The sequence below is a fragment of the Callorhinus ursinus genome, unplaced genomic scaffold (genome assembly GCF_003265705.2).
Source record: "Callorhinus ursinus isolate GAN/ISIS: 27379988/994484 unplaced genomic scaffold, GSC_fseal_2.0 scaffold19, whole genome shotgun sequence".
In the NCBI taxonomy this organism is placed as follows: domain Eukaryota; kingdom Metazoa; phylum Chordata; class Mammalia; order Carnivora; family Otariidae; genus Callorhinus; species Callorhinus ursinus.
The window spans coordinates 26,004,672-26,031,658 of record NW_027397081.1 but is presented as its reverse complement, the minus strand read 5'-3'; the positions used below and the strand labels follow the sequence as shown (position 1 = coordinate 26,031,658).

General features: G+C 51.8%; 1 protein-coding gene across 1 annotated transcript; it reads right to left on the bottom strand.

Moving 5' to 3' along the window:
- On the bottom strand, positions 1-26,558 carry ADAMTS15 (ADAM metallopeptidase with thrombospondin type 1 motif 15). The gene is made up of 8 exons (XM_025894026.2): positions 25,099-26,558; positions 13,574-13,706; positions 12,913-13,080; positions 12,395-12,678; positions 7,048-7,225; positions 5,859-6,040; positions 5,578-5,753; positions 1-3,513 (listed from the first exon to the last, which is right to left on the bottom strand). The coding sequence occupies exons 1-8, from the start codon at positions 26,053-26,055 to the stop codon at positions 2,739-2,741; spliced, it is 2,853 nt and encodes a 950-aa protein (XP_025749811.1). The 5' UTR covers positions 26,056-26,558; the 3' UTR covers positions 1-2,738.
- Between the last annotated feature and the right edge of the window lie 429 nt (positions 26,559-26,987).

Sequence of the window (26,987 nt, the reverse complement as noted above, 5' to 3'; positions counted from 1 at the left end):
TATTAGGAGCAGGCTGTTGTCCCTGCAGCAACCAGCTCCCATGTATACACGGTATACACAGCCCAGCCAGTACCCAGTCCTCCCGTCCTTCTGCAGCACGTGGGATGCAAAAGAACCAAACACAAAGGGGGGCTCTGTAAGTGACAGTGTCAAGTGCCTTAGGGAGCCAACTCCCAGGCTGGGAACAACCAAGCCCTTCAGCTCGCCCCAGCCCCCTACTCCAGCACGGCGAGGCTCACAAGGCTGGACTCCTCCAATCAGTGCACACAAAGGGCAGAGGAGACAGGGGGCTCCTGAGCCCAGATCCTTACTGGTCCACACCCCATGGAAGAAGCTTCTGGAGCCCCCAGAATCTTCCTCGTCTTCTACGGACATGAGATACCACCTTAACTTTTTATTCCATCACCAGAAACCTGTACCTCGAGGCTCGTCTCTGCTCAGGCTTGGAGAACATGGTTGGATTAGCAAAACGGTCAAAGATAAGACAAACCTCCCAAGTTGTCTTGGTCATACTTCTTTTAAAAAGGAAAAAAGGAAAAAGAAAAACATCATGACAGAAAAGAGCATTTGAGGCCCAGCTTGTGTCAGGAACAAGATAGGTTGTCCCACCTGGAAATGATTTATAAAGCTGCTCTGCTAGGGGACCAGTCACCCCCACGGATGGCAGCTTGCTTCCCACCCTCCCCATTCCCCTGCCCGTTCCGCACAGCCCCCGCGCCACCCTCTCCTCGTGGAGGATGGATGCACCAAGCACGGGGTGCAGTGCTATCGTCGGCTAGGCTAGTAGGGGTCCACATCTGCCCTGGCGCCCTGGGTCCCTTTGGATGTTGCCGCCCCACAGTGTTCACCCATTCAAGGAGGAAGATTCCTCCTCACTTCATTCTCCTGCCCTGCCTCAGAGATCCGCACGCCCTCTGCCCTGCTGTGGGAGCTCTGGTCAAGGGCTCAGCCCAGGGTTAGGCTGGGATTGGAGCACCATCCCAGAGGCTTGCCTGGGTGGCTGGTTTGTGGATTCTGACTATTAGGGGAAGCCAAATAAAAGGACCTAACCCCCTTTCTCAGGGATGACACTTGCTCTGAGGTCACCTCACTAAAGTCCAGGACATGTTCCCTAACTCAGAAGCAGGATCTCCCATGTTCATGCTGGAGCAGCTGCACCCTCAAGAAATACCCTGCTTGACCAAAGGCTCTCTAACCCCAAAACATCTGCCCACTTGGAGCTATAGGAAACACCCTGGTTTCTACATCCCCAACACGTCTCTAGGATAGACACGCGTTCCGACTGGTGGCTGCCAAGTGCCTCTGGGTCAGGTCATTGATTCTTGTGTCTCCTGAAACCTGTCCCCAAGGCACCTGAAGAGAGAGGTCCTGCCTTCATACTTGGAGCCCCAGTGGGTGGCCAGGCTATAGGGAGCAGGCAGCCATGTGCCACACACTCATCTTTGTGTCTGGGCAGCTCAGTCTGCAGAGGACAACAGCCAGGTCTGCTGGAAGCACCAGGGTCACCACTGCCCCAGGGGAGGGACAGGTGTGGGTACCCAGAGAGCATAGCCTGAGGTAGCAAACAGTGAACCCCGTTATCCAACTGCAACGCCATGTGATGTGCCCAAAGCCAGACCACATGCAGCTGTCCAGATGAAGACCCACCTACAGGCATGTGGATGTTCAGCACCTAGCCCTCCTGGGCATCTCCCACACCCCTCTTAGTGGGGACAGGACCGTGGCCACTCTGAAGCTTCTCTGGGGCAACACAGAGCCTAGGGCAACAGTCCTGGTCACCCCTGCCTCTCTGGAGGAAGAAGCCATTGGAACTGGGGCCTCGTCCCCAACCCAGGGTGATAACTCCCGCAAAGCTCAAGCCCAGCCCCGGTGACACGGAACCCTCTAGGCCACTCCTCGAACTCCCTGCTTCACCACAGAATCCATCATCCCTTCTATCTTTTTTTAATGGTCCAATCCCTCCTGAAGAAGGCAATAAACGCCCTATCGACTTCCTATACTTATTTGCAAAGCCTCAGAGGGCACATACTTGGGAAGCCCACCCCGCAGCCTGACGTCCTGGACAAACAGGAAGAAGAAGGGGCTCTTGAGGGAGGGCCAGGAGTAGAAGGAAGATGAGAAAGCTCCCGACTCCCCCTACACATAAACTTCTTTCCAAATGGGGTAGACCAGGCTCCAGTTATACCTAATCCCACTCTCCCACCAGGCTTCTGCCCACACCAGCCTTTTTTCTATTATTCAGTCCTTGTCAGTCAGAAAGAAAAGGGGGGCTGACAGCACCATAAAAACCTGCCTTGTTCAGAAACGGCTTAGAGCCCCCGGGGCCACCTGAGGGTGCCAAGCTGCTGGGCCATGGCTCTTCCAGCAGCCTGTGGCCTCCCTTACGGGGGCCAAGGTCCCTGAAGTTCTGCCTGGGAGGTGCCCATCCTCCAGGTCCCTCGGAAACTGGGCCCCAGCGCCTCTGCCCAGTGCCCGCACCTCTCAGCCTCTCCCAGAGCCTGGGCCCTGGAGGAGCCGGGAGTGAGGTAGACTCGTGCGTTAGTCACTTGGCTGCCCCCGCCCAGGCCAGGGAGGAGGAGGGCACCTCTCACCCCGTCCCGTGGTCCTCGTCCCTCGAAGTGGGTGACGTCATGGCCTGGACCCCTGGCCACTGCCCTCTACCCACGGCCCTCCAGCTGGCCAGAACCCTGGCAGCACCAATGGGGCAGAGAGTGAGGAGGAGAAAAAGACGGTCCTATTCAGCACGGCCTCAAGATGCAGAAGTCCAGCTCCTGGGGCTTCCGGCGCAGGTTACATTGGTCCCGAGCTAGCAGCCGCCCTCCGGGGCCCAAACACTTGAGTGGACGCCTCTTAAACCCCCGGCCGCAGCTCTTGGAGCAAGGCGACCAGGTGCCGAGCTCCCAGGTCGGGCAGGGCTCCCCACAGGCTCTTGTCTCCACTGGCCGATGGGCTGCACTGCAGGCGGATGCCGCACGTGGCCCGGGGGGCCCGCGACAGTCGACCGCCCGCTTCTGCAGGCCACTGCCACAGCTCACAGAGCAAGGTCCCCAGCTGCCTGCCACCCAGCGCGCAGGGAGCCTGTCGTCCTGCTGTTCCACTTGATTGGAGAGGCTGAGGACGCTGTTGTGGTGCACAGAGGAGCCCCGGGGGTCCTTGGGGTGGGAGGCCTTGTCTTCCCAAGGCTCTTTGGGCAGATAGAAGGAGTAGCGGACCCGGGGTGGCGTCATCTTGCCCACGGAGAGGACCTCCACGGTCAGTGGCTCCAGGATGGGCCGGGAAGCCTGCAGGCTCTCCACCGCCGTCCCCGTGCCGCTGTAGCGCAGGAGGCTGCCCTTCACCACCAGGTCCCGCTCCACGGCCGACACCACGAAGTGCCCGTTGAGCAGGTACTTGCCTTGGCTGTTCTTCAGGGCCAGGTAGTTGTCATCTCCAATCAGCCCCTTGTAGCCACGCTGGCGGATGTCAATGCTCGAGGCGCCCACGGGGATGGCCACCACAAAATTGTAGCCGTGCCTGGGGTGGGAAAGGGGATTGTGCCTTAGACAGATGCCTGGACATAAGGTCCTTGTTCCCCACCGAAGTCACAGCTGATTCCCCTTTCACAAACCCAGTGGCAGGTCACCAAGATGGCAGGGAGGGTACAGAGACTATCCAGATGGCTTCAACCACCCCAAGGGAGGTCAGGGGGACACACAAACTGAAAGGCGGTATGAGAGTGTCACCACATCATCTAGAGCTACATACCCTGGCTGTATCGCCCTGCGATCTTTTTTCTTCAGTATATTTATATTGTGGTGAATTCTTTTTAAAAAAGAAAAAAACATTTATTTATTTATTTGAGAGAGAGAGAGAGAGAGCAAGGGCGGGGGCAGGGGCAGAGGGAGAGAGAGAGAATCTCAAGCAGACTCCCCACTGAGTTCAGAGTCCCAACGCGGGGCTCGATCTCATGACCCTGAGATCATGAGATCACGATCTGAGCCGAAACCAAGAGTCAAATGCTCAACCGACTGTGCCACCCAGTGCCTCTATACCGTGGTGAATTCTAAGGCAAAGTAAAGCCAAGGTTTTGGAGCCAGATCCATCCCTACCACTGACTCAGCGAGTGGCCTTGGATAAGTCACTTAGCTTCTCGGTTGTCTCACCTGGAAAATGGAGATCATACTCACACATACCTCCTTAAAGCACATAAAGCCTATGGCATAGGACCTGCCACCCAGTAAGCACTTAACATATATTAACGGTGAGAAGGATGAGGAGGAGGGGCAAAAACAATAAGTCTACCATCCCTGAGTCCAAAGCTGGGGCCAGACACCCCATTAAGATACACTGGCCCTGAAGTCGGGCACCCAGATCAAGCCTTGGACACCAACTCCCTGGTGGCTCAAGCAAATCAGTCTCTCTGGGTTCCAGTGTCCTCGCCTATACAACGAGGGGGTCAAAGTAGATGATTTCTAAGTCTCCTTCCAGCTCCACTAGTCTGTGAAAGGAGCACCTGCCATTTAGCCAGTGAAGCAAGTCTGGGAGTGTTTACCTTTAATTCTCCACTTGGCCTCCCTCTCAGATCCCTGCGAACGCCATCCACCTGCAGTGCCCCCAGTCCCAGTTCCCAGAAAAGTTGCCCAGCTAGGGGCCCAGCAGAGAGCGCTGCGTCCAGAGGGGGCAGCCAAGACTCCTGGACGGCCATCTAGGCCTTGGACTCCCAAGTTTTCAGAGCCCACCATATCCCTGCTCAACTGAGACTTCGGGGGCTCTGCTTCCCCCAGCTTCTTCCAGAGCATGGGTCAGGACTTTCCAAGGAGCACATTCCCCCTGAAAATAAAAGGGAATATGCTGGACTTCAGAAAGCCAGGAGCCCCAGGCTCTGGAGGTGGGAATCAGAGAGGCCTAGTGACACTTCTTCAGCTGACCCTGCACACATCTCCCAGGAAGGGGGAATCCCTGGGTCCTAGCCTCCTGCTCTGCTGTTTATTGCCATTCTCACCTCAATCTCATCCCTGAGGACAGAGCCTCAGCCTCAGTGAGACGGGGAGGCTGTCACATCTGTTTCCAGGCATGTTTTGTTTTGTGATTATCATCATGAACATTTAGTGAGCATTTATTATGCACCAAGTACAACGCTAAGCTTTTTTTACTTGGATTAACACCCTTATTCTTCACAACAGCACGACAGGAAATATATTCATGTCATACCCACGTATAAGTGAGCAAATCCAGAATTCCAAAGATTGTGTCACATGCTCAAGGTCATCCAGAAAATGGGGAACTGAGATTTAAACATGGGTGAGTCTTACTCTAGAACTCTAGATAGACCCTAATGACTCTCTGCCATCTCCCTCACTAGCCTCTCCTCTTCAGGGGTGGACTCTGCAAGCATTCATCTCTACTGGATAGATGGATGGATGGATGGACGGATGGATGGATGGATGGAGAAATGAATGAATATCACACTCGCAGAAGAGTCCAAGTGGCCTCTACAGTAAGGGCACTGCCCGTTTATCCCAGTCTGACCCAAGCTTTCACCGCCTGGGGTCAGCTCCACTCAGCCCTCCTCCCCCTGCTCCAGGACCCAGAACTCACATGGGCTTGGTGAAGAGGCCTGTCACCTTCTTACAGCTCTTATTGTCGCCCCCACACACCCCACACTTGTCGAATTTCTTCTTGGAGCCCAGGTTCCCATCACAGCCAGCCTTGATGCACTTGCCTTGGACACAGACCGAGGTGGAGTCAGGAGTGCATGGTGTGCCATCCACCACCTGCAGTGCCCCCCACAGGGGAGAAAAGGAGAGAGGGGCAGCTCAGCCGGATGCATCCCCAAAGACTTTCTCTCTGCTTTGGTCTCCTGCCCCACGCTCACTCACCTTGGGTGCCAACACATAGAAGTAGCCGGTGCCATTGGCTCGGCAGATGAGCTTGCACTTGTCCCGGGGAGAAACGCCGGAGTACTTGGGCACCCATGCCACGGCGAGGGTGAGCCGGTTGGTGCTATGGTTAAAGCCATTGAAAGCCTCACACTGCTCCTCCCGGAAGCTCTTGCCTGAAGCTGAGGAGGGAGGAAGCACAGGCAGGAAGCTAAAGGGAAGGGCGGTGCGGGTAGACCCCTCCCCAGGATGCTCAGCCACCTGTGGCTCTCAGCAGCTCTTACCCTCAGCCAAGTTATCCTCATCACTGACGCCACCCCATCTCAAAGAACTAAAGTAGGCTAGGACCAAAGGATGCAGGTCACAGAGGATCATGCATCCCCCAGGCACTGTGCCACCTTCCACAGTAATCTGGCCTTTGATTTCCTCTATAACAGGTATCCCGGACAGTTTTGGGCTATCAAACCCTTCGGCAGTCTTTTGAAACTATTTTCAGAATGTTATTAAGTTGGATAAAATAAATTACATAGGTTACAAACAATACCAATTATATGATACACAACTATCAATATATATTGAAACATATTTGTGATATTTGCACTTCCTTGTTAACCCGTTACATAACAAGATTCAGTAATGAGTCTAATAACCACTGTCATTTTCAAGTAGTGATGACAATAAATGGCATTCTGAGAAACCCCAACAACTGAACAGTCATATGAAAATATCCACAATTTCTATTGGGGACAGAGTCACGCGTACTGCTAGTAGTATTATAGTTTGTTGCCTGATTAAAAGAAATAATAAATTTTAGATAGAGTAGTAAAAAAAAATATTTAAATTTCTAATTGAAGGAAATAAAAAAAGGCGAGTAAAAATAGAGATGTAATTTCCTTCCCACCCAATTTCATGGACCCTGGATAAAGAATTCCTGCTTATGAAGATGGGCTTGTAAGCTCTTAACTAAAGGGCCATCTGGTGTGTCATACCCTTGGGCCACTTAGCATCCCAGCCTAAGCATCAAGAAGAAAACACTCCTGCCCAAGGGGAGTGGGCAAAGAAGTGATGCCAAGAGGAATCTGCTCCTCGGCACTTCCAGACTTCGCCCTAGGGGAGAGAAATCTTGACTGCGTAATTTGCAGCCAAAAAGTAGGGGGGGGGGCAGGGGGAGGGGCCCTCCCCTCCTCACCTGAGCTGGGGCAGGGCTCCAGGTTGCAGGATCGGTATTTCACTCTCACTCCCTCGCAGTACTTGCCCCCGTTGGCAGGGGTGGGGTTGCGGCACTGCCTCCGGGACAGCTGCACACCCCCACCGCAGGTGCGCGAGCAGGCGCCATAGGGCTCCCATTTGGCCCAGGAGCCGTCCACCTATGAGAAAGAGTCCGTCTTACTCCTGCAGGGGTTGGGATGCACATCCACACCCTGACCCTGCAGAAGAGTTACACGGGTACAGCCTCCATGATTCCATCCCACCGGAAGGAAATCCACTGTGTATCCCAAGGGAAAAATGACAAGCAAATGGTCAGCGTACACGGCGCCCACACAACACTTCAACCTGGTAATTAGCAAATGTCAACTACACCCAGTTATAAATGCGGTTGCTCAGAAGAGAGACCTCTTTGGGCTCTGGGGTCAGGTGGCCAAATTCTATCATCACGTCTGCCCTCACCATATGGGTGGTCTTGAGCAAGTAGTAAAACCTCTTTAAACTTCAAGCGCTTCATCTGCAAAAATGGGGCCAATAATACTCAGGTGTGAGATCAGACAGAAGTTTAAATGATGCAACGTGTATGAAAATTCCTAGCACTGTGCTTGCCACCGAACAAGAGTTCAAAGTTTCTCCTTACCTATTGTTAGTGTATTTACAAGAGTCTCTAAATCTACGGCAGAGGCAGTCCCCAGCCTTGCCAGGAAACCTTGTTGCCATAGACATCTGAATATTTTTATTTGTAAATGTTCCATAATTCCGACTTCTCTCCAACCCAGACTGAACCAGATCTTAGGCTCAATCAGCGGCTGAATTTGAGAAATTTTCACCATAAGAGGTTCTAATGTTTGTGCTCAGAGGAGACGAGGATAGGAAACTACAAAGCAATCCCAAAACTCTATTTGGCTTTGAGGTGAATTAGGCAGTGTTGTTTCATTTTTTAAGAGGGTGGAGAAGGGATAGAAAATGTATCCTCCTCATTATGTTTTTCTCAGGATGCCAGTAAAGCAAATTTTCATCCCCTGAACGCACATCAGTCAGGCAACGGAGGAAGCAGCCCAGTTGTACAAGCCTGGGATTAAAATGCTGTCATCCATCATCCAAAGTGACTAACCCGCATGGAGCTAATCAGGAACTGGCTGCATGTCATTTACATACTTTAACTTATGCCCACATGCAGCATAGTTATTCTGTCTGCCCTTCTGTCCTATAGTTCTTGCTTCACTGTGTCACCATGTCTCTCCTCCTATGAAAGAAACACTTGCCAATAGCCCCGCTTCTTCCTCCAATAATGCCCCACCTCATTCCAGCCTTCCATTTCCTAAGAGGGTCTACATTTGCTCCTTGTACCTCCTCCCTCCTCAGTACCTCCTCCCTCCTTGCAATATGGGCTTGGTCCCCATCACATCAGAGAAGCTCTCTCTCAAAGAGATGACCATCCATAAACTGAAAGAGTCTAAGCTTAGACCTTGTAGTCTCCAGTTTTTCTTCAGTTCTTAACATTGTCTCTGTGGCTTCTGAGATGATGCTGTGTGGTTGTGGTTGTTGTTGTTGTTACTATTGTTTTTAGCCTGGTATCATTTTTTCCTACCTGTTCCTACAGAAAACATTCATCCCTCAGAAAACACTCCTGCCCTGCCATGTGCCATTCATTCACCAAATGTTTGTTGAATTCTTACTAATGGCTGGCGCCATGTGCAGCAAATCCCTGCCCTCGAAGTGACTGCATCCCAGCAGAAAAAACTAAAAATAAGTCTGTGCATACAGAATGTCAGGAGGGGCTAAATGCAGGTGGGAGAGAGGGACGGAAGGAGGGCCTTGGTGAGGTGGGCTGCTCTATATTACAGGGGGTCACAGAGGCTTCACTGCAGAGGTGACAGCAGGGCAAAGGCCTGAAGGGAGTATGGGAGGGACTCGTGCAGATATGAGGAAAGAACTCTAGGCCGAGGGAGCAATGCCAAGACCCTGAGGAGGGAGGGGCCTGGAGTACTCCAGCATCACAAGAGCAAGAGAAGCAGGAAATGAAGGCAGAGATAGGGCTCACCATCCTGAGCATGGAGGAGAGCCCCTGAAGGGTTCTGAGCATGTGGCATGACCTAACCTACTTTTAAAGGATCCTTCTGGCTGCTATGGTAGGAACAATCTGTGAGGAGCAAGACCAGCAACAAGGAGATCAGTTAGGGTGCAAGACCAATAATCCAAGGTAGCTTGGCACAGGGTGATCGAAGATAAGGTAGTAAAAAAAAAAAAGACTCAATTCTGGCTCTATTTTGAAGATAGAGTCAACAGAAATTACTGAAATAACGGATGGATGTGAGAGAAAAAAGGGTTGGCACGAGCAATGGGAGGATGGAGTTGCCAACGCAGGTTCAGGACAGATGATCAGGAGCTTGGTCTTACAGATGTTATGTTTAGGATGCTTATCAGTTATCCACATGGAGGTATCAAGATCCAGTGAGGCATGCCAGTCTGTAGTTCAGGACAGAGGTCTGGGCTGGGGATACAAATCTGGGGGACTTCAACGTATAAACGTAAATGGTACTTAAAGCCTTTGGTCTAGATCACCTAAGAGGTCAGTGTGGATAGTGACAAGGGCTAAGGACAGAGCTAGAATGCCTAACATTGGAAAAGCAAGAGTGTGAGGAAGACCCAGTGAAGGGGACCAGAAGGGGCAGCCAGTAAGGGAAGAGGGAAACCAAGACACAGTGGAGCCTGTGTTCCCAAGGGAGACGGTAATCAGCTGTGTCAAATGCTGCTAACAGGTCAGGCAATATGAGGAATGATAATCAATCACTGACTTCAGCAGTGTAGAGGCCATTTGGCGACCTTAGTGAGAGTTATTTTTAGAGGGAGAGTAGGACTGAAAGCCAGACTGGAATGGGCTCCAGAGAAAAAATGGCAAGACGCGAACTGGAGAGAGGAATTTCATACCACTCTTTCCAGGAACTTTGTGGGAAGGGGAGTCGGAGAGATACACTGTGATTTATGGAGAGGAAGTAGGATTAGGAGAAGTTTTGTTTAAGGTGGGAGGAATTACAGCAAGTTTGTATCCTGATAGGAATGATTCCACTCAAGAGAGGGGAAATCTGACACTGCAGAAGAGAGATGGAAGAATTAAAGGAGTGCTTTCCTTGAAAAGAGGGGACAGTATCCTAAGTGCAAAGCACAGCGCCGGGCCTCCGATGAGCGCGTGGACAGCTCATTCATCGCAAAGGAAGAAAGGTAGATATTACAGGCACCGAAGCAGGGCGGACGGCGGATGTGGCGGTGGGAGTTGGTGGAAGTTCTCTTCTGATTACTTGATTGCTTCTTTTTTCTTAATGAGATAGAAATAAAGGTCACTGGCAAAAGTGGAAATGAGGAGAAAGAGTCGGTAATGGAGGAGAGAGGCGAAGGTGTGACGTGATCGTGTAGGACGCTGGGAGGGCGGGCCCACCTACATTGTCAGGTTATTAGTTCAAACTGAGACCGCTGAGCACAGTTCCATGTCTTTCTCCAGCCACACTCACCCACAGTGGCACAGTTGAACACATGGGAGCTGGATTCCACCAGGGCAGTGCCTTATCCAAGCGAGTATAGCTGAGAGAGGCAGGAACATGGGAGCCATGAGTGTACACGAAGGAGTGATTTTAACAATGGTCCATGGAATCTCAAGAAGAAGGTTGATGAGGGCATGAGAAGAGCAAGTGGGACCGAAGAATTGTTGGAGTCCAAAATTTAGAGGGCTGGACAACAGGGCCTTGGTGATCAGAGTGTGATTCTTGCAGCTGAGATCCCGGGAGGCCAGGGAGGCTGCATGAGTAGGAAGATAAGGTTTGTGCTTTGACATCTGCTGATCAGGGCAGTGTCCTCCGTGAAGGGCCAGGGTGGTGAAGGGATTGTCCAGAGAAGAGACTGAGGACACAGTGGATTTTGCTGCTGATAGACTGTCTTTCTATATGCTTCTCAGATCACATTTCCTATATCCAATAACCTCTTGGGCAACATCTTTATCCACTAGACTCATCTTCCCAAGAGAAGGAGCTGACCACGGTTGGCCTGTCCTCAGGACCTTCTAGTTTAAACCCACAGCCTGATGGTCAAGGCAACCGCAGACTAGCCCTAAACCATGCCCCCAAAGATCTTTCCCATAGAGTCCTTGCCCATCCAGCCCTCCAGCTTGCCCCACCTCCCTAACTTTGCTCCATCTCTGCCTGATGAGAGAGCCTATTCATCCCTCAAGGCTCTCTCCAAATCTGACCTCCTCACCAAAGTTTGTTCAGACCTCTCTAATCATCATTAATCTCCCATCCCTTGGTCTCCCATGACACGTTTTCACACTTCAGTCTTAACACAGAACACACACGTCTCTGTGTCTCGGACCATAGTAACATTTCTAGTTTCCCCACTAGACTGCGAGCCCACTGAGAGACAGCCCAGGGTTTTATTTCTTTTGCTGACTACCACAGTACCTCACACAGTTCCCTAAATACAGTGGGCTGGTGCCCAATAAATGGCTAATGGTTTAATTAAATACAGGTTTCCAAAACACAGAAAAGGATTTTACATAACTGTGTACCAAACCCAGCTCAGGGCAGCCGATGCGTCCATGTACGTAAAACCCCCCAGTCCAGCCCCTCTGCAGCCGCGGCAGGGGTGGGAAAGGGATCATCCTCACCAGGATCAAGGGAGAGGATGGATGTCTTATTCCTGTCTGACAAAGTCCCAATCCCTTTGCGACCCCAACCCCAGACCTGCAGAGTTTATTATATTCAGAGAACATGTGGGGTTTGGGATTTGTTCTGATTCAACTGTTATTCCTTTTTACCAGGAAAAAAATAACTTTTGCTCTATTATGTTTCAGCTCCAAAAAACAATCTTGACAAAAAGCAAAGCTGGGTTCGGGATGCAGCAAATTACTGCAGCTTTGCCCAGGGATCTGCTTCCTTTCAGCTCTGAGGCTGGCTCACCTCTGGCCCAGAGCTCCCTGGAAACAAAACACACTCAGAAATAGCTGATAAGGGGAGGCTGGAAGGAGCCAACAAGTGAGGGATGTCGAATAGCTAGTGTTGGGCTTTGGGTCCAGAGCTCCTCCCCAGGTAGGATGAGGCCCAGAGCCGAGGGCTAGGCCTCCTGGCACCCCGTGCGAGACTTCTCTCACATGTCTAAGGAAGGCTTCAGCAAGTTCTCCGACGTACCGTATGTCTTGTCTCCAGTCTCAGAGTCAAGACGGGGAGAGGACCACAGACAGGGAAACAGAGGCAAAGCGCTGCAAACCCGTTGCCCCTGGAGGCCTCCGAGTCTGCCCCCTGCCTCCCAGCAGCCCCGCTGCGCAGTTCCCACACACTCACCCTGTACTTATTGAGGTTATGTCTCTCCACACAGGTCCCCTTGAGGCAGAACTTGCCCTCGCCGCAGCTGGTGCCGTCTGCCCAGGGGAAGTGGCGGGTCTGGCACACCATCTGCCCCTTCGCCTTGCCGGTGCACCACAGCTTGGTGCAGTACTGCATGTAGGGACAGGGCTTCGAGCCCACGCCAAAGGCCAGCTCACACTGCTGGCTCAGGGTGTAGCTGGCCCCTGGCAGGTCCTCAGGCAGGGAGATGGGCTTGCTGGGTGGGTCCAGGAGGCAGTCGCCTGCAGGGAGCCAAGGGCATTCGTGAGAGAGGAGTTGAGAAAGGTGGGACGTGGCTGGCCCAGAGTCTAAATGGTAGGGAGACAATGAAGCAAGGTCCAGTGGAATGGACCCCCTTGAGAGCCCGACTCTTTGGGGTCATGCATGCCTTAGACAACAGAAGACAGGCCCAGAGAGGTGGTGAGCACTCTCTCCAGGGACAGCACCCAAACCCCTCCTCTGTCCCCCTGGCTTACCGTGCCCGCTGTCCAGGAAGTCGGTGATGATAGCAGCACTGCAGGCTGACCAGGGGTTGGCACGGTCAATCTGGATGAGTGTTGGAGACATCATGTGGTTGGCTCGGAGTTTCCCAAACACCTCCTCACACACTTTCACGTTGTCATGGGGCATGTTGAACACGTGGCCTATGGGGTGAGGCAAGAGGACTCACAAGGCGGAAGGACGTGGGCTCTGCACTTTTAAAAGGACGGGGGATCAGCCAGGAAAGCTGGAGAGCCTACGTCCGCAATTTTCAGGCTGGTCATTTTGACCTAGTGATAGACTGCTTTGCAAATGTCAAGATGGTGTTCTTGGGTCCTCGGTCCTGCCCATCAGGCTGTGGGCTCAGTGAGGACAGCAGGGTATCTAAAATCGTCTCCGCTTAGTGCCTAATTGATGAGATATTCTGACTGCTGAGTCAGACAATATCGCTGGCCAAATGGGCTGGGGTAATCGGAAAAAATAAGACAAAGCCATTGCTAAGGCAGACTCTGACCCTAAGAAGGACTCCCTAAGGCTTTAGGACATGAGGAAGCAAAGACAAATGTCTACCCCCTGCCCAAAGCACCCAGGACAAACCCAGAAAAGCCCCAGGAGGGAGTCCTCCCCCTTCCACCCAAGAACCCCCTCTAGCCTTACCCAGTTCATGGGCAGTGGTGAAGGCTGATGGAAGCCCATCATCCTCGATCACAGAACAACTTCTCTTGGGGTCACACATAGTGCCCACATCAGCCATGCCCAGTGTGTCACAGGTGGTGGCCCCACACAGGTCCTGCCGAGGTGGGGAGGGGGAAGCAGAAGCCAGCCAGAAATTAGTGACAGGTACAGAAGGGACCTGATGGGAAGAAAAGGCATCCTATGGGATGTTCCAGCTCATCCCCGCTCCCTGTCCAACCAAGCCCAGCACCTTCCTAGCCAGGTCCTTTCTCCCAAGGGGTTGCAGGGCTATTCATGGAATCAACACAGGCTGAGGGAGGAGGCTTCAGGAAGAAAGCCCTGTGGCTCTCTAAGAAGATTCTACCCAAATCCTACTCAGGGAGATCCTGTAAGGAGGTATAGAATTAAACCACAAGGCCATTGCTTTATATAGAGACAGATTTCCAAACCAGAAAACGGTGAGTTCCACAGCTGGGCGAGGTTCTGGTCAGGGCTAACTGAGGCAGGTGGGGGCGGAAGGCCAGTGTGTTCCTCATCCGGAGTCAGCCCTGAGCCGCCTCAGTCCTTGCTGAGCGATTGCCTTTGGACAACCATGAATTAAGCTCAGATTCTCAGCCAAAGGGTCACGGGCCAAGGACCCGCCCAAACCAGAGATTTGGCTTCCTTGGGCTGGGAGGGAGCAGACTGAGGTGGATACGAGCTGCTATCCGGACACAGCTCAACTGGCTGCAGAAGCTCAAGGGGACCCCTGACTCAGTGGCTGCTAGGAAGAAAAAAGAAATGGATCACCGCCTAAGATAGTCGCTCCTTTTGTACTAAAACTTGCAGCGGACGCTAGGACTTCCTGCAACAACCCTATTGGGAAGCACTTCCGGGGACGTGGAAGGGCAAAATGGGGTACCGGCGGCGGATATCTCAATGAATTTATTGAGCATCATGGGCCAGCAATGCACCTACATACCTTAAGAGCCCAGAAGTTGGAAATAGGATAAGATACTTATCACTTAAAAGAGAAGACCCTGTTGAATCAGTGATACCGGGATTGTCTTCATTACATCCTTGCCTTTCTTTGTAGTTAACAAGAAACTACTCTAGGTATCATCATCCCCAGCAGCGTTAGGAGGCAGATATGTTATTATACCTATTTGTCAAAGGTGAAAACTGAGGCTCATGCTCATAGTTAATCATGGTGATGATTTATTAAATGCTGACATCGTGTGTGCACTTCACACGCATGACCATATTTCATCCTCGCAACAGCCCACCGGAAGAATGACAGCTATTAGCACCTTGCGCAGACAAGGAAGCTGAAGCTTAGAGAGGTCCATGTCACGCAGCAGAAACATACACTGGGGTCTGCACGATTGGATATCATCAGCGCTCTTTCCACCACGTCAAAGCTGATTGCTCAGCAACTCCTAAGTTAACTCTCCGGAGAAAGAGCTGTGTGTGTTCTCCATGGGAGCCAAGGTGTCCGCGTAAACACACCCAGAACTGTTCTCAATTTTCGTTCTCTTTAGGGCTATGTGCACGTGCGTGTGCAGGCACATGCTGACCTGGGGGGAAAGGTGGGCAGCAGAGTTAGTGGGGCCAGGGGGCATAGGAGGAAAGTGGTCAGAGTACAGAAAATCAGCAAAATTTAATCCAGAGCACTCAGAAGTTTACCACCTGAGCAGTCAAACTTGGCTTCCCACGGTCAGGTGATAGTCACACCTCCTAATGAGTTAACAGTTTCTCTGGCCAAAGAACTGAGAGGGCGATCAGACTCCAGAGTACACGGGTCAACAATGAGTGATGCATGCCCAGCCTTGATCTGCTGTCCTGGGCTCACATGTGGCACGTCTGCCACTTCGAGGAACCCCTGGGGTGAACCTCAAATTCCCTCTCTTCCAAATACTCTTCCCTCTCCAAAGGCTCACCCTTCCAGAAAGTTCTCCTTCCCCTAGAGTTCTGAAACCTAGAAGAGTTTGGGAGGGGAAGTTCACCAGGCAAGCAGTTTAGGGACTATGACTGCTGAGAAACAGGACTGGGTCGCATGGAACAGCCTGTGAATGGAGGGAAAAGGGGGCAGGGGACCAAGAGGCAAGGAATGGCGGTTTGCATGGGGGCATGGGGCAGGGGGTGGGGGAACTGGGCCCATTTGTCCCTGGACACTACAGTATAGCATCCCCACTAAGGCAGGAGTCTCTGAAAACTCTTGTCTGGTGGTCACAGCCCATAAGGAGAACCTGTAGGACAAACACGACACTGCCCCAGGGCCACCATGCACACTCACTGCTGGCTTTGTGTAAGAGAACGGGCATGGGAGGAAGAACCAAGAAGGTTAGTTAGATTCTTGTCCTGGCCCCACCACGAAGTAGATGTGTGACTTTGGCAGGTCACTTCTCTCCTCGAGGCCTCAGTTTCCTCCTCCGAAAAAGGGCCAATTCTCAACTAGAACCCAGACTGGACCAGTGCCTTAATTAAGCCTCTGCTCCTGCCCTGATCCCAGGGTGCTCGGCCCCTTCTGGCCCTCTAGGTTATAAAAGGAACACACAGAATGATATACTTTAGAACGGAAAGAACCCTGATCTTGTCTACTAACCCATGACACTAACTCCCAGAAAAGAGAAGGTCACCCACGTGGACATGCAGAGTCCTAGCCACTGCCCTGCTCAGCAGAAATGGTGAGGCCAGATTGACAGCTCAGCCACTGGACCTCTGCTGCCCAGAAGCCCGCCTGTGATGCTGGAAGGTCCTTAAAGCCAAGAACCTCCTTCCTCTCTGGGAGGGTGGATTCTCTCTGGAGTGAAGACATGCAGCTGCAGGCCCTTCCTGGCCAGGAGCAACCTGTTCTTTCCATCAAGAAATCCCAGTTTCCCTGGATCAAACAAGAGGAACAAGGAAGGAGCCGGCAGATTTCCTGAGGGTCAGGGGGTAGTTGAAAGCAGCCAGCCTGCAGTAACCAGTGTCTTCATTGTGGGAAGATGCAGCTGTTTGGGGTCAGAGGCTCTGCCTGTCCCTCTTCCCCCAGTCAGGGACTTCAGTGAAGAATCGCTGGACCTGAGTTCTTTGAACGCCCACAGACGAGTGCGCAGGGCTCAGAAGTGCCTCATTTGTGGCACTGAACGTCTCCACCCTTCTGGAATGAACTCAGATGCACTCAAATTGCTTTAACCTCTTCAGCTCAGGCACTTGTCTCCAGGAATAGAAACTCTTTGGGTTCCTTCTGCCTGGAGGGTGTAGGCACTTCCCACCCAACCCCTACCTACCTCACTATTTCTGGTAATTTGCCATTTCTCCTTGAAGCTGCGGCTGCTTTTCCAGATGACCCAAGAATCATCTTGGCCAAGAACCTAGCCCTCCCAGATTATTGTTTTCTAACTGTCCTTCTTCATAAAATAATTTAGGATTGGAGCCACAGTTTGAGAGAAAGCAAGCAGGCAAGCACCTTGCAGTGGCCCAATCCACATTTCCCACCCTCGCTCCCACCACACCCCACCAGGACTCCCCACAGGCCTCCTTGTCACCTCCTCTCATTTACTGAGATGCTCATATTTTCCAGCAGTACGGAGGGTGGAGGACCCACAGAAATCAAGCACGTTAACTTTTTTTTTTAATGTAGCAGAAGACACATGTTTTCATGTAGCCAACTTCCTACTCATGGAAGGGCAGGGCTCATTTTCAGGGCCACACTATAGCATCCGAGTATCACACTCACACAACCTCAGAGCCATCCTTTCATTCTGCAGATGGGGAAACTAAAGCTCGGTGGACTGAGATTGCTCACCCAAGGCCACACAGTTATTAACATGGGAACGGGACCCCATGCCTCTTGACACCAAGGCCAGCAATGGTCTTCAGTCTGAACCACAGCACACTAGTCAGGATACCATAATTACTGTTGAAAACCACCCCGCACTGGTATTAATACTGCACCTTGACTTGTTTCTCATCTGGATTTCTGTCATGCATCACCGTATTTCCTTGTCCAACCCCAAACCCACTGCTGTTTGTAATCCCCAAGCATGGGATTGCGATTCTGGGTGTCTGGGCAATGTGGCTAAGGATGCCTGGTGAAGAAGAGAATGCACCCCGGTCACGTCCATCGGCAGGTTCGGTTTCGCTAGAATATAAATTCCTCAAGGTGTACAAAATGGCATCACAGTGGGAGACTGAGACAACCAAGACCGGAATTATCTCAATGAGGAAGAAGAGAAATCTGAAGCTTGCCGGAAGACCAAGCTGTCTCCGGAAATCATCAGTTCAAGAGAGGGTACACACCTAACATGATGTTGGTAGTGGACACTTACTGAGTTGCTACTATGAGCCAGACACTGTTCTAAGAGTCCTGTATTAGCTCATTGAATCTTCACAAAGGCTTTATGAGGGAGATGCCATTATTAGGCGCCATTTTACCGATGAGGCTCAGAGAAGGTAAAATACTAGCACAGGCTCAGTGAGCCCGACGTTAGACGGGAAGGGAGAGGCAGAGTAAAGTTTGAAATCCAGAAGTGCAGCCTCAGAGCTGAATCCTTCCCTTGCATTGGTCTTGCTTCTGGCACAGAGGCACCCCACGAATGAAGGGGCTAGGGAATCTCAAGATAACAAGACTGTCCACCCCTTACCCTGAGCCCCCAAAGCTCACATTGGCCACTGAGTGGGAAGAGACCTGGGAGAGGTCGGTGGAGAGGGAAATGGCAGGACTGAGAGCCAAGAGTGCTCTAGGCGCAGTGCCTGCACCCCCTTCCTGGTTGAGCAAGCTCTTGGTTCCTTGCCCCACACCTGCACTGACACACTGACCCCATCCCTGCTCTGCACCATGTCTGCTGGCTCCTCGCTGGGGCCTCTCCTTTCTCCAGGGCAAAAACAGATGGCAAAGAGCCAAGAACAAATGCCAGAAGAACCTAAGACTCCCTCTCCCAACCCTGCAGCCTGACAGCTACGAACGCTGGATTAATGATCCCTAGTAAGGGAGGTGAACTACCTAAGCACCCATAGCCACACACAGTCCTTTTGCTAACATCAGTGCCTTTCTCCCATGAATACATACTGAACAGCGGCAGCTGCATGCAGGGGCCCACTGGAGGGGCTACAAAGATACAAAAAGGTCTTGCTTAATGGAGTTTACAAGTCAGTGGGGATGGCAAATGCTGGGGCCACGGTTTCCACACAAAAACAGACAAATATTAAGTATACTTGCAGGTGCAATGCGACAGATTGCTTTAAAACTAGGGCTATCCCAAATGTAAGTTCTGGCAAGGGACCTGTAGGTAATTATTCAACAACAACAAACACGTGCTGAGTGACCACGAAGGTAACGATGACAGCAGCTGCCATTAACTGGGTGCCTATTCTGGAACATTTGCTAACTTGTCCTTGATACTGCCTTTAAGTTCATTATCATTGTCATCATCATTATCCTTTTATCGATGAGGAAAGTGAAGTTCAAATGGCTGATTCGTTCCACGTCCATTGCTAAAAGTCAAGTGCCAAGACTGAAACTCAGCTCTGCCTGACTCCAAGCCTGTGTTCTTTCCACTGTGCCACACAACCAAGGATAGGCACCGAGGCAAGGGGTGGGGGTGGGGGGTATGCACCAAGAGTGACCCAAACATCTACCAAGAAGGTCAAAGGTAGGACAAGAGCAGGACCAAAGGAGGGGAAAAACCTCATTTGCCTTCGTGATTCAACCAGTGTTGAAGAAGAAGAAAAAGATTCTGGTGCACATTCCTCCCAGTGTTTACAGCAGCATTATCTACAATAGCCAAATTATGGAAAGAGCCCAAATGCCCATTGACTGACGAATGGATAAAGAAGGTGTGGTATATACATATGGTGGAATATTACTCAACGATTAAAAGAATGAAATCTTGCCATTTGCAATGACATGGAGCTAGAGAGCGTTATTCTAAGTGAGATAGGTCAATCAGAGAAAGACAAATACCATATGATTCCACTCATCTGTGGAATTTGAGAAACAAAACAAATGATCATAGGGGAAAAAGAGAGAGAGGCAAACCGAGAAACAGACTCTTAACTATAGAGAACAAACCGATGATTGCCAGAGGAGAGGAGGATTAAGGAGTGCACTCATGGTGATGAGCACCCGGTGATGTATGGAAGTGTTGAATCACTAAATTGTACACCCGAGGGATGCTTGGGTGGCTCAGTCAGTTAAGCGTCTGCCTTCAGCTCAGGTCATGATCCCAGGGTCCTGGGATCGAGTCCCACATTGGGCTCCCTGCTCAGCGGGGAGCCTGCTTCTCCCTCTGCCTGCCGCTCTCCCTGCTTGCGTTCCTGCTCTCTCTGACAAATAAATGAATAAAATGTAAAAAAAATATATATATTGTACACTTAAAACTAATATTACACTGTATGTGAACTAACTGGAATTTAAATAAAAACTAAAAAAAAAGAAAGAGAGATTCTGGTACACATTCCTTCCTCCAAACTACCTCCCCCAACCTCCACCATCCTCCACCATTAATACAGCTTTTCTTATTTGGTATAAGTAAAAGAAGGAGGGAGAAGAGCAACCACCTTCCAAGTCAGGGAGGAACTGCATTCCAACCCTTCCTCTCTCTTTCTCCTCCCAACCTTCTCCCTCCTAGAAGTAGAGTTGAGTTTCCATTCGGTGATAAAAATTTACAAACTCTTAAATACCGAAATTACAGATGCCCCTCTCTGCTAATATCGTCCAAGGCCTGACTTCAAAAAAGACCCTGACAAAATGACGATTCTCTTTATTGTATTAGGAGATATGTATAAAATACATATTATCATTTTATTAACCTTTTTTTATTGAACACTAAATTTCACTGCCATATGGCAAGTTGTTTATTATAGAAAGAACTGGCCTCTATTTCAAATGAGGTTCCAGAGTGCTGTTCCACTCTGCACAGTATGGGATACATGTATGCTCCCCGCACACACACACACACACACACACACACACACACACACACACACACACAAAATGTAGTACAGCTCAAGACCAAAACAACAAGGTAAGGGCCAAGCTTGGGACTGAGAGGCAGAAAGGGTGAAGACATGAATGAAGGAAACAAAAGAGAGGAGAAAGATGACAAGGAGCCTGCCCTGGAGAATCTCTAAAGAGGAGAAAGAGAGCACAGGAAGAAACGGTGAGGGAAGGAGGGGACGAGGGAACGGCACACGGGGGTACTAAGCGCAACAGAATAAACAACATAAATGAAGGAATAAGCCGGCAGAAAAACCACAAACTGTAAATCCTACAAGACCAAGTCCGTTCAAAGGGGAAAATGTTACAAATAGCAAAACAGATGGTGGAATGGAGGAGAGAGGCTCCTGCAACACAGGAAACAAGCTTCCTTTCCCATCGCCACCAGCTCCCATCCCAGTGCCTCCTTGCCACCTGCCCCTCGTCCCTCCTCCCCCACCCCATCCCGGAAGGCTTCCCTGGCTCCGAAGCAAGGAGAATGCCTCCCACTGGACTTTGGACAGAGGGCCCATGTCTCCCTCATGGCCCTTAACACACCCTAGTGTAACGAGCTATTTCCTTGTCAGGCTCCCTGATACTCGGTGAATTCCCGAAAGCCAGGAGCCACATCTTAATATCTGTACCTCCACAACCCAGGACGGTACCTGGAAATAACAGATGCTCGATAAGTATTTTTAAAATGTAGAACAAATTCATGAAACCAGGTCTACCACAAAGTTACCCAGATAGCAGAGGCATCAGAGGTAAAGAGAGAGAAGACAGCTCAGGCTTAGCTGGGACTCCTACTACGTCCCAGCACCAAATCCCGCTCCTGCTGCCAACGGCAACAAGAAGCCATAGAAACGTTTCTTCTCATAGAAATGAATGTCCACCCAGAAAGACTGGCTCTAATTCTCCGCAGATCCTGGTTCCAGTCCCGTGCTGACCTCACCCTGCTGTTATGAGTCTAGAGACTGATTGCTTTGCAAAATCAGATGTGTGCTCCTTCTCCAGGAACATGAACTTACTCTGAATCTTTAAGTAAACTCCTCAAGTTGTCAAGATGCTTGTTGTCTGATCTTTTTCTTTTTTTCTCCTTTGCACACAGCAAAGGCTCCTCCCTGGGTCACGTCTTCCCAGTGTTTTGATTTCAACGCCCCACGCCCCTCCCTCTGCCTGCCAAGAGGACAGCAGTGTCTCCCCATAGCCTGGCCCAGCCTTGTTTAAACACACAACAACTCTGATGGTGGGCCCGAAGGGGAAGCTCCGGTGCCTGCCAGTCCTGATCCTCCTACGCCACCCCCCTTCAGGTACCCGGCACCTGGAACTCTCCAGAAGCTGCGCTCACCTCTTCCTCACAGGAGGAAATACAGTCTGACCAAGCCCAACCCTTTCCCGCTTCCTCCCTGTGAAAACCACAGCTAGAGTACCATCAGTCAGAGTAACTAGCCATTTCTCAGAATTTTCTGGGGGGACCAAGGAATAGGTGACCCTAAGATGTCTGACAGTTCAAGATCCATTACAGACAAAAGGTGATTAACAAAATAAGCACATTTCTGAAAACTTCTTATCCAAACAAACTATATACAATTGACCCTTGAACAACATGAGGGTTAGGGGCACTGAACCCCATGCGGTCGAAAATCCACATACAACTTCTGACTCCCCAAAAACTTAAACTACAAATACTCTACTGTTGACCGGAAGCCTTACCGATAACAGTCGATGAACGCATATTTTTTTAAAGATTTTATTTATTTATTTATTTGACAGATAGAGACATAGCGAGAGAGGGAACACAAGCAGGGGGAGTGGGAGAGGGAGAAGCAGGCTTCCCGCAGAGCAGGGAGCCCGGTGCGGGGCTCGATCCCAGGACCCTGGGACCCTGACCTGAGCCGAAGACAGACGCCTAACGACTGAGCCACCCAGGCGCCCCAGATTAACACATATTTTGTATGCTGTATGTACTATATACTGTGTTCTTACAATAAAGTAAGCTAGAGAAAATAAAATGTTATTAAGAAAATCAAAAGAGAAAATACGTTTAGAGTACTGTACGGTATCAGAAAAAGTCCACATACAAGTGGACCCATGCAGTTCAACCTATGCTGTTCAAGGATCAATGTCATCTTCATAGAAATCAATATGTATATTTATATAGATATACATATTCCAATTTTAGTTTGAAAAAGCAGTGATTACACCAACATTATAATAATCAGGGAAGCTCATGTTTGAGTTAAAGGAGTATTACTAACCCTTACAAAGTACTACAGAAGTTCCTCTTGTGTTGGAGGACAGCAGGAGACTCCTGGTTCCCGGAGACCGCATCTGCCTTGGTCTACAAAGAGCAGCTGCGTGCTCTGTTCTCATCACGTACTGTACCTTCCCCAGGGCAGTTCAGGAATGAGTAGTTCCTAAGACCCTGAGAATGCAGCAGGCCCTAAAGTCTGCGACAGCAAGGAGACGAGAGAGAGATGTTCACTCTAAAGCACTAAGCACATACCTGGGTATCGGTCCTGCCAACACAGCCTCCCCACTTTCCAGCTTCGCCCTCTAGACGCCTAAGAGAAAGATAACTTCTAAAAGTCGCATCTTGCACATCACTCCTTCTGACCCAAGTGCTCGTGCATCTTGTCCCCATTATGCACGGTTAACGTAGCCCCCGGGTCTCGCACACACCACTGACAGACAGAAGTTGTCACGCTGCTTGATTGCTGCTTCTTCAAAAGGTGAATCCTTCTGGTGGTGTGGCCCATATTCCCAGCAGGAGTCCTCTTCCTAGGGCTGGTTCCAAAAGTCAGCCTAGCCACTAAGCGGCGGAGACTGAGGTCTGTTACTTTAGAAGCCGAGAGTGACCTCCACAGGGGCATCCCAGGTAGCAGATGGGCCAACAGCTGCTTTGCCCATTAAGATATCCTGTTCTTGGCCTTTGCTTTTTTTTTTCCCCCCGGCAATCTGACTGCCGAGTTGGTCTGTGTGCAGAGGTGGAAGCCACCTCCTCTGCAGTTTCCCCATGACTCAAGCAGTGTGTGTAGGGGCAGTGGCAGCTCTACAGACCTCAGTTGGAAGAATGAGTGCAAGGAAACAGACTCAGGCCAAAGACCTCCCTAGAGAAACCAGGTGGTGGGAGGAGAAGGCTGGGAAAGGAGGAAGTTCAATTCCAGGAGGGGACAAGCGGTGCCAAATGGGTTAGTGTGGAAGACGTTAGCTCCAGCCCCATGTGTGCCAGCACAGCTCTGAGTGGCCTTTGGAAAGAGTGGGGAGTGAGAGCCCCACAGGCAACCAAGGATTCTAGGCCATCCCCAGAATGACGTGGTTGTGATCATAACAAAACAAGAGCATGGCACAGATTCGAGCTGCAGCCCCTAAAATCAGAGGAACCAGGTCACTTGGATGCCCGTCTTCCTCCCAGCCCCATCCATGAATCTGAGAAATTACAGGAATCCAAAAACTTCACAGTACCCAATCACTCCAATATCTAGGAATGTAAATGTTCACAGACCCATAGCAAAAGGCAGAGCTGCTTCTGTGATCTGACCATCTTTCTAAGCCCCATACTCAGTATCTTTCCAATCCTGCACCTGGGGTCTCCGGATGCTCTTTACCAAGCTCACACCACTTGCACACCGCCAGGGACAGAAGCTGGAGCACTACCGTTAAGTGTGGTCATTGGAAGTTTCAGTGAGTCGGTGTTACGAGCAACCTTGCCTGTTCTGCTCCACAGCACACATCAGGGCAAACGGGTCACCCTGGACCAACAAGGAAATGGGAAAATTGAGAGATTTTCCCCAACTCTGCTCCAAGTGAAACTCCACTAGAAACTCCAACTCCAAACAGGTGCCCTAACTAGATTGCCTGCTCTGAATGGACTGGAATCCCCTCAGGTAAAAGGCGGGCCAGCACAGGAGGGTACGGGAGAAGCAGCAACAAAGGACGGAATGCTCCCGGTACTTGAGTCTGTCCTTTCCATTTCAACCACAAAATATCCCAAATGATTCCCTCCATCCCAATCCAGGTTTTCCAGGCCCAGGACAGAGGATAACTGAACATGCCCAGAGGAAATGAAGCCAGGCTCTGAACTGGGATGCTTGCATCACTCTTCCAGTTTTACAAGAAGAGAAGAGAAGCCTGCGAAGAGATATCTGAAAGGATTTAGACGCCCGGGTTGAAAAGGGGCGGACCTTTCCCGACCCCTCCAACACCATCCTCAGAGCGCCTCCTATCTGCCGCGGAGACACACTGCGGCTCCGGGGCGGCAACTTCCTGGGTTCCGGCCCCTCGGCGCCTGATCGAGGAGGCGCTGATTGGCCACGCCGGGCCAACACCTTCTGAAGTAGCGGGCGCTCCTCCGGCCGCCCACGTGCATCCAGATGCACTGGAGCCGAAGCTCCACGGAGCTCAGGAACCGCCTGTCCCTGGAAGATCCAAAGTGGGAGTCGGAAGAGATCAACAGAATTTTAACCTGGGGTCACTTGTTTGGCACAAAGGGCATTTGGAGAGCTAAGGGCGGTGACCCTAAGAAAATGGGGCTATTGGGGTCCAAAGAGGTGACAGATCAACTCACCTGCCTGGTGAAGAGGATGGCCGTGTCCCAGTACTCTGGGTGTTTGTCACTCACTTTATTCAGCTTCTTCTGCCAGGCGCAGAAGTTGCGCAGCGTCAAGGCCGCGTTGCCCGTGACCTTGGGCCCTGTGTCGCGGTCTCCGAGAAGCAGCACCTTGACCACGACGATGTTGATGGGGTTGAGGATGCTAGGATGGCGGTAGAGTCGTGCCGCCGTGGCCAGCAGCGTCAGCAGATAATGCTCCAGGTCCGCGCCGTGGAACTTGACCATTGACTCGTCCGCCACCACCAGTGTCTCCACGTACCGCGGGATCGACACGAAGCGCTTGGCGCGCCCGGACCTCCGCCGACTGCGACTCTCTCCCAAGCCGGTCCCCCGCGGCTTGTAAGGGTCCAGCGCCCGCAGTATGGCGGGGTTCCAGCCTGAGGCCACCCCGCAGCGAGAGGTGGGATCTCCGGGAGGCCCGCCGGGGACGCCGCGGCGCTGGAGGAGGTGTGCGCCCTGGCTGTTGCGCTGTGCTGCCTGCGCGCTGGCGTTGGGGAGCGGACTAATGACATACTCGGCGCCTCTGTAGCCAAAAGCTCCGCGTAGACCTCCGCACAGGCTCATAGCGGCGAAAGAATCTGGCTCGGCGTTCACGTCCCCAGAGTAGAAGCAACGTCGCAAGTCTGGAGAGCTCCCGGTGAGTTCCGGGAGGCGGACGCCCAGATGCTCAGTGGCGAAGGCGGGCGCTAGGAACTGAGCATCCAGAGTCAGGTGTAGGTAAAAGTCCTCCTGAAATGCTGTGATCTGAAAAATGAGTCCCTGATCCCCGGAGTCTTCGGGACCCCTCCGGTAGTAGTGGCGGCCGTTGATGTCCGGGTCCAGTCGGATGGGGACCACCACCTCCTGATCTGGCTCTGACCCTCCAGCCGGTCCCCCGGCGAGAGCCAGCGTTAAGATACCCAGCAGAAGCATGGCGCCGGGCAGCGCACTGCCGCGGTCTCGGAAGGGCTCGGCCCGGCTTCCCGGCAGCCGGCGCGTCTCCTTGCAGCAGGCGCACGGGAACCACCAACGCTCCGGGGCAGTCCGTAGCTCCCAGAAAGCAGAGCAAAGGGAGGGAGACTCCTCCCAAAGCGGTGAGCGTGCACCGAGCAGCCCGCGCCTCCTACCTGTGCCTTTCCAAGCAAAGCGCGCCCTGGGAGCTTAAGTACAATCGCTGTCAAGTGCAAGGACGGAGATTTGCAGCCGAGAGCGAGAGGCAGGTTTCGGGCCGTTTCTTCGAACCGCTGCCACTCGCGGCGCCGCAAACCAGGCGCTGGGCGAGCCTATTAAAGGCCCCCTCCTCTTTGGACTGCCCAGTCAGCGCCCCTCCCTCTCTCCCCTTCCAGCCTCCCAAAGCTTGCAGCCCCGAGCCTCCAGGGGCCACCAGAGAACTCGGTCCCGCCTCCTGAACCGAGAGCCACTTGGCGGGGAGGGAGTGGCGTTGAGCTGAGGCAGGAGGCGTGGGCTGGCTAGAGAAACCAGCGCTTAGTGACTCGGTTCGCATTTTGCCCAAGCTTTATGCCCCAGTGCCCCCACACATCAGTTACTCCTGCCCCGACCGACATCTGTCTGCTCCCTGGGTCCAAGCCTTTCTCTCAAAGCAGTCAGGGTCAGGAGTTGGGAATGAAGACTCCCCACTGACCCCCCTCTCCCAGGCCCCCCTCACCCACCCCCCCCCCCCCCCCCGCAACATCCCTGCTGTTTCTTCATTACCGTGTCCCCTAAAAGACCCGGAACCAAGAACTGTCCCTGTAAAATGTCCTGTCGTTAGAAGGGCAAATTCCCTGGAAGATGGAGAACGCTTCTCAAACCCAGGGCCCTGTAGGCCCACCGTCTGCCCTGGGGCAGTGGTGTGCTGAGTGGCT